The sequence below is a fragment of the Prunus dulcis genome, chromosome 1 (genome assembly GCF_902201215.1).
Source record: "Prunus dulcis chromosome 1, ALMONDv2, whole genome shotgun sequence".
Classification (NCBI taxonomy): domain Eukaryota; kingdom Viridiplantae; phylum Streptophyta; class Magnoliopsida; order Rosales; family Rosaceae; genus Prunus; species Prunus dulcis.
The window spans coordinates 36,078,844-36,086,200 of NC_047650.1; the positions used below are offsets into that span (position 1 = coordinate 36,078,844).

The 7,357-nt window shown below is 37.9% G+C and overlaps 1 protein-coding gene across 1 annotated transcript; it reads left to right on the top strand.

Annotated features, from left to right (window-relative positions):
- Positions 1 to 1,817: 1,817 nt before the first annotated feature.
- On the top strand, positions 1,818 to 3,431 carry LOC117631766 (cytochrome b-c1 complex subunit 7-2, mitochondrial). Its single transcript, XM_034365063.1, has 4 exons — positions 1,818 to 2,014; positions 2,125 to 2,282; positions 2,613 to 2,660; positions 3,091 to 3,431. The coding sequence occupies exons 1-4, from the start codon at positions 1,921 to 1,923 to the stop codon at positions 3,157 to 3,159; spliced, it is 369 nt and encodes a 122-aa protein (XP_034220954.1). The 5' UTR covers positions 1,818 to 1,920; the 3' UTR covers positions 3,160 to 3,431.
- The last annotated feature ends 3,926 nt before the right edge of the window (positions 3,432 to 7,357 follow it).

Sequence of the window (7,357 nt, forward strand, 5' to 3'; positions counted from 1 at the left end):
TCTTCCTCCTTTGCCTCTGAACTGTGCCCAACTATTCCTCTGTTTCTCTCTCTCCAACGTAATCCATAGTTAATCTCTCTCCTTGGTTTCACCCAAAAAAAAAAAAAAAGAGAGAGAGAAACAAAGGAAGCTGTGCGCTCTCTTTGTTTTCTCTTTTCTCTTTTCCTCGTACGTAGACAAGCAATTTGTTTTTCTTATGTAAGATTGGTTTTTGAGGACCAATTTAAACTAACAGAACCAAAGAGCAGTGCCTGAGTGTGTCACTCGTAAAAACAGTGTTGAATTCAATCTTAACAAACCTACACGTTTCTTTGTCCTTATCTACCGCTTCCATTGTGGTTAAACTTGACAACCAAACAATCAATTTTTTCAGGAACACAATATAATTGACACATTGGCCTGCATGTGGCAAACATGCATCTACAAAAAAATATTACTTTCTATTGGGGAAAAAAAAGGGTTAAATTGTTGTTAAAATTTCATGCATTTTGTGTTCGTTTGCAGATAAGCAGCGAGGACAAATTTGTTACAATAAACTACATACAAATGTCAAATGTGAGTTAGGCCGGTCGGCCTTGTCCGGCCCCTTGTATGTGAGTTCGAATTTCATTACCCTAATGTACTAATGTAAAAAGGGATAAACATCCCTTAAATGTAGGAGCTGAATTGTGAAATAAGGCTGAGTCAGAAATATTGATGCATTGGATCCTTGCTTCCTTATATTCAGGTTTTGATATAACATGAGAGAGAGAGAGAGGGAGAGAGAGAGAGAGAGAGAGAGAGAGAGCAATGGTTAATAAGAGCAATGAGAATCTGAATTTTAGACCAATGCAAGAATGGGATATAATATTTAGTGTCATGTTCAACTTTCTTTTTTGTTCAAAGCATCATCACCCTGTAAATTTGAGCCCACCAATTTGTCTTTGCCTTTGGACAAGTTCTCTACAGGGCTTAGCTTTAGTTACCTTCAGCACTACATGAGCCACCCATGCATCGAATATAAAGTGTATAAATATGAACGATCTGAAATAAGAAATTTGGGTTTGAATTCAGTTCAAAATGCATGTTACTCGATGGGATTTTTTCAGATATGAATATAATTAACATATAATTTGATTATCTTAAAGAACGGTTGATTCCAAGTGTTGAAGAGAGAACACATGGAGGAGAAGTGATTCTAATTTCTAAACAAATGGTGGGTTTGAAAGCGGAGAATGTGAAAAAATATTTTAGTGGGTGGGGAGAGTTTGAAAAAGGAAAACAAAACATTACTTTGATGTTTAAACACTTGAATAATATTATATGGAAGCCGGAGCCTAGCCTATTGAAAAATGCTCTTTATTTTATAAATTAGTGTTCTCAAGTTCGAACATCCATGATACATTGGCAATGTGTGTGTGAGAGAAAACTTCATCCCTCTCTTAACTTTGGAAACAAAAAAAAAAAATTTAAATGGAAATATAAAATGACTTAGTTTTCAACATAAATATAGCAAAATTTGTAGCTCAAGTGGTTGAGATTTTTATAAGAAACACGTGTAATATATGATTGGGTCTTATTTCTTTTTTCGGTGATTAAAAAATGAAATATTGCTGCTTCTCAAAATAATAATAATTCTAACTTAGGGCCTCATTAATCTTAAGATCCAATATCCAAGCTCCACAACTGTGCTTATTTGGTGGCCCATAAAACAATAGAGTAGCATTGGCTCTTCAGCCCGACCCAGGAGCCCTTTCCTTTTCAGGTGGCCCGATACGAAACGACGACGTGTCGCTCATTGGAGTCGTCAATTCGTCATAGCCATAGCCACCACAACTTCGCTGCCCCTCAAAAACTCAACGATTTTTCGAGAAACTCTGCACACACAGAGAGAGAAAGATAGCGAGCGAGAGAGAGAGAGAGAGAGAGAGAGAAGGCAAAATGGCGTCGTTTCTGCAATCGTTGGTAGATCCAAGGAAGAATTGGTTCGCCCGTCAGCACATGAAGGCCGTCTCTCAACGCCTCCGCCATTACGGTTCGCCATCTCTTTAACAAACCCTAATCTATGTGTGTGTGCGTGTGTGTAAGTATGTATAGGCTGATTTGATTCGATTTGATTTATGCTGAATTGGATATGAAAATTAGGGCTTCGATACGACGATCTGTACGATCCCTACTACGATTTGGACATCAAGGAGGCTTTGAATCGGCTACCAAGGGAGATAGTGGATGCTCGTAACCAGCGTCTCAAGCGCGCCATGGACCTCTCCATGAAGCACGAGTACCTTCCCGAACATCTTCAGGTGCCTTTTGCTTTTACCTCATTTCATTTCCTTTGAATTACTTTCCAAATCTAATTCGTAATGATTTGTGGCCTGAGATATTTGATTTCAATTTGGTTTCATGTGATAATATAAAAAGGATGGTAGTAATTGCAAACAAAGGGTGTTCATTTCTGATGCTTATGATAGCATTTGCATTAAGATTTGCTATGAAATCCTTTTAGTGGGTGTAGATTCTTGTATTTTTTAATATGTATTTTTCCGTGCATATTGTAAATACCATTCTCAGCATACTCTCTTTTATTGTTAAAATTTGACTGTAAATATTTGCCTTTCTTTATCTATTTGCAGGCACAGCAAACACCATTCAGGAGCTACCTTCAGGAAATGCTGGCTCTTGTAAGTACCATTATGTTGCTCCTTTGCACTTCTTTCTTGGGTATTTCAGTTTGTGTTCGTATAGTCAACTATGAAGCTCCTATTTACCAACCCTATTTGAGTATCTACCCAAAACATAGAAGTATGCCGGAGAGTGTTTTCTTTTTTAAGCAAACTTGATGGAAGGAATAGTTAGTATTCCATTTTCATTTTTTCACCATGTTAAGTTATTCGATATATGTTCAGTGTGCTACATGCATTTGTAATTTTGCAGTGAGACTCATATTGGTTCCCCTTTCTGTTATGGTTTTTGTTCTCTTACCCTGTGTGGAACAGAAGATATAGAATAATGACTACAGATTAATTTGATGGATGTCCTACCGAAAAAACTTGTGACATGTTGCACGAATGAGTTGTTGGTAAATGTTTAATTATGCTTTCTATTTTTCAGGTGAAGAGGGAGAAAGCAGAGCGTGAAGCTTTGGGAGCATTGCCACTCTATCAGCGCACCATTCCATAAGCATGTTATTGCCTCTTGTAGCTATTTTTTGTTGGAATGGTTCGTTGGACGAAATTATAGCAGTGTTTCTGGTAGATGTTTCCATACCTTAAGGGAGATTGTTTTCTGTTCTAGAAGCTTTTCCCAATTGTTGGCATTTGAGGACCTGAATTGGAACTTCCTGGATGGTTGTCATATTCTGGAAGTCCCTTGGTTTTTTCATAATAAATGTATGATTCAAATTTAACTTCTTTAATATGCTTGATTGCAATAAGCTGACTTTTTCCTATGAATGGATGCGAGATGGGTTCGAATTTTGCTATTTCACTAAGTAATTTTGACTGGTCTGCAAGTCACCCTTTTTCTACTGGACTAGACTTGCTTGGCGGTTTTTACCGTTCTTAGTTCATAGAAATGGTGATGATGTTTTTCAAGGTATTTAAAAAGTTCATTCGTAGCTAACGTTTTTCAAGCAAATTCCTACCTATAGAGAAAAGGAGGCAGGTAGGCAGGTATTTTTCTTTGATAGAATAGAAGAAGACCCACCTAACCTATAGAGCAAATTTTAAAACCAAGGTTCGCGTGAAACCCATGTCATGTCAAATGCAAATTCCTATTCACATGATTTGGTGAATTGAACAAAACTTAAGAGCGTGATGGGATCTGGAAAAAAATGAAGAAAAAAAATTGACTCGTAAATGGTGGATGATTAACTTAGAGGTGTCAAATGGGTCGTGCGATGCTGGCTCAACTCATTTAAAATAGTGTCAATAAATTAATCGTGTCAGGCCACGATACATCTAATTAATAGGGCAATGCCATGCTAGCCCATTTATTAACTTCATTGAACCGAGCTTGGCCCAAAAAAAAAAAATTTACTTACTTAGTCGACCACCATTTAGAGCATTTCCATCCATGGTGGCCAGCACAAGCAGAAGGGCCCCCTAGCTCCCAAAAATCAACTCCAGCGGTGAAGGCCAGCTCAGGCAAGAAGTGGGCTTCATCAGCCTGGGCAAGCCCAAAGGCAAGACTTGCATGGGCTTATGTCAACATGACATCAGCGACCAATTTAAATACCCGAAAAAATTAAATAAAATACCAAAAAATTCATAATTTTTTTTTTTATAAATACCTAGTCATGTTCTTCACTTCCCACACCAAAACTCCATACATATTCCTCTCCTCATATCTCATGTGAATAGTGTTTGCCTTTACTTGCCATGGCAATGGGTGGAAAAGCAAAATTAAAAAAGGTAAGGTAATCACTATTCACATGAATAGTATTTGCCCTTACTTGCCCTTTCCCTTTGCCATTGCACCATGGGTGGAAGTGCTCTTATAAGTAAGTTTTTTTTGTTTTTTTTTTCTAATTTGAATTTTTTTCATATATGAGACAATTTTATTTTCAACTCCCAATCATCAGTAGAAAAGACAATATCTAAAACTTCGTTGAAAACTGGCATGTCAAATAGGTCGAGTTGATTGAGCGAGGCACGAGTCCAGCCCATTTAAATGGGGCATGACACTACCCAAGTATGATTATTGGTAGGCCGTGTCGAGATCAAAAAATTAAGATCAATGGATCAAGCCAGCTCTCACCCCATCATGGACTGTGCTTAGCCCGAGCCAGCTTAAAGGCCGGCCCATCCCACTTAACTTTTTTTTAGGCCCATTCCAAAAATTCCTTGGAACACATGGATGTTTGGAAGGATAGAAGTTGTGTTCATAGAAATGAATGATGACTCTCCTCCAAATGTAAGTACTCAAGGCATATATATACAACTAATCTTCCATCATTTGTGTTGGTGTTTTGCCTAATTAGAGTTTGGTTTTGTCTTGCAGCCTAAGGAGTTGCAGAACTTACCCTGTTTGATTCAAGGAATGGATTTGAGGGGAAATCATTTCCCATGTCATTTCCCAAGGAATGGGAATAAAAGATTCCTTTCCCATGTCTGGTAATGTCGGGAAAGTAACTGGAGATTTCACTTTGTTTCCCTTCCCATGTTTGTTTTGAGTAGGAATGGAAAACAAAGTTTATATAATTTTCCAATTATACCCATATTAAATCAAATTAAAAAAAAATGCATTTAATGATACGTTGTAATTATAAATTGTTCATAGGTACAAAATAGTCATGAGAATTGTGTATTGAATGTTGGCTCATTTTCCCAAACTTTCCCATGAGGAGGGAAAACAAAACCCAAGTTAAGAGGAGGGCTTCACTTTCCCCCTTACTTTCCCATGTGCCAGGCAACCATTTCCCATGCCTGGACTTACCAAACATGGGAAAGCAATTGAATTCTCATTTCCAAGCCTCCTTTCCGTGAACCAAACGGGGTAAGCAATTGAAATCTGATGATGGGGGAGACTTAAAGGGAAATTTTGATCCAGAGAAACACATTAATGCTCATTTGCATGTTTAGGTTAATGCACAAAGAGTGAGTAACCTATTGCAGTCACTCCTTGTGAGCAGCTCAGTATAAGGTTCGTTATTGGGGTTGGGGTAGGGATGGCAACGGGTCGGGTAGGGGCCAGGTATGACAATACCATCCCCATCCCCATCCCCGCTCTCCATCCCCGCCCCCGTCTCCGAACCCATCCCCGTCTATTAGGTTTCGGGGAATCCCCGTCTCCGTCCCCGTCGGGGGACTATCCCCCATATCCAGCCCGAATCCCCGATTTTTTTGCATAAAAAAATATTTATCATACATTTTAACATTAAGTTTCATGTTAAATTATCATTCAACACATTCAAATTAACTATAAAGTTCAACTCAACTATTCAAAATCACATCAATATGAAATTTCATAGAAAATTAGGAAGAATTAGGAGAGGGAAGTTAACTTAGGGTTAAACATAAATATTATAATTATTTATTTAAATATAAACATATATATTTTCGGGTCGGGTTCGGGGATGGGGACGCCAATATCATCCCCTCCCCATACCCGTCGGGGATTTTTCAAGTTCGGGGATCCCCGTACTCAATATCCATTTAGCCCCGAAATTTCCCCCCGTTAGGGTCGGGGACCCAACGAGAACCCGCCCCTACGGGGATTTTTGCCATCCCTAGGTTGGGGCGGGGGAAGATTTCCAATGTCAAGGCCTTCACCCGCCTATTAGGCAAGGCCTAGACAGGCTTGGCTAGCCAGGTTGCTCATGGGCCAAAATGGCCCGGGATTTTTTTTTTTTTTTACTAAGAATTTTATAACTTTTTATTACAAATTTTTATTCAACATTAAAATTATTAACTTGATTCATAACATATGTAAAACAAAATAAGAATGTTATAAAACATGCTGCATATTATGTATAAAATAAGGTTAGGGAGTGCACTTAGATATGGAGCTATAGTTCAATGTCTTTTGTAAGTTTTTGTTACAAAATTTTAAACAACATTGAACAAATTAACTTAATTTATAAGATGTGTAAACAAAATAAGAAGTTTATTAATTTATCCTACATATTACATTATTTTGATAAGTCTAAAATAAGGTTAGGGATTTAAAAAGGGCCTACACAGCTGAGGGTTTCAAATTAAGTCCAAATCAAAAACAGGTTAGGCTCGAATTTAGCCAATTGGATCTCAGGCTACCCACTTCGGCCTATGAACTTATAGTCAAATGATGATCCCTAGCTCAATATTTGCAATCGTTGTAATAAAAAAAGATACCTGCCCCAATTCTTTAGGGATACTTTGCCTACATGGCAATCAATAGTCTCCTGGGTAATTACTTCTGGGACATGACATTGCTACTATTCATCAACCCTAGCCGAGGTTACAAGTAAGTCATTTCTAATAGTGGTTTAGAAGTTTCATTAAACTTAGACTGTGTATGTAGTACCTTTAAATCATAATCTTGACCTATCTTCCATTTCTCTCATTTTCTTGGACAAAGTCTTGGAAGGTTCTCATGCTTCATTTGTGGAGTTAGTACCATTCAAGTACATTGTTTGTTTACGTTCTTCCAACTCGTATACTTTCTTATATGCTTTGGGGTGACATGGAAACCTATAGCTGGAATATTGTTCCCACTACCCTTCTTCCTTCTCATAAACATAAGGGAACATGTGCTACCAAGGGCCTTTCATCCTGCCCATCTTCTTGTGAGTGGGATGAAGTCCATGTTACTTGGGAAGTATGTCTCTTTTCCTCCCATTGCTAAGTAATCTGCAGAATGAATGTTTTGTTTTTGTTATTTTGATAATTGTGTTTGA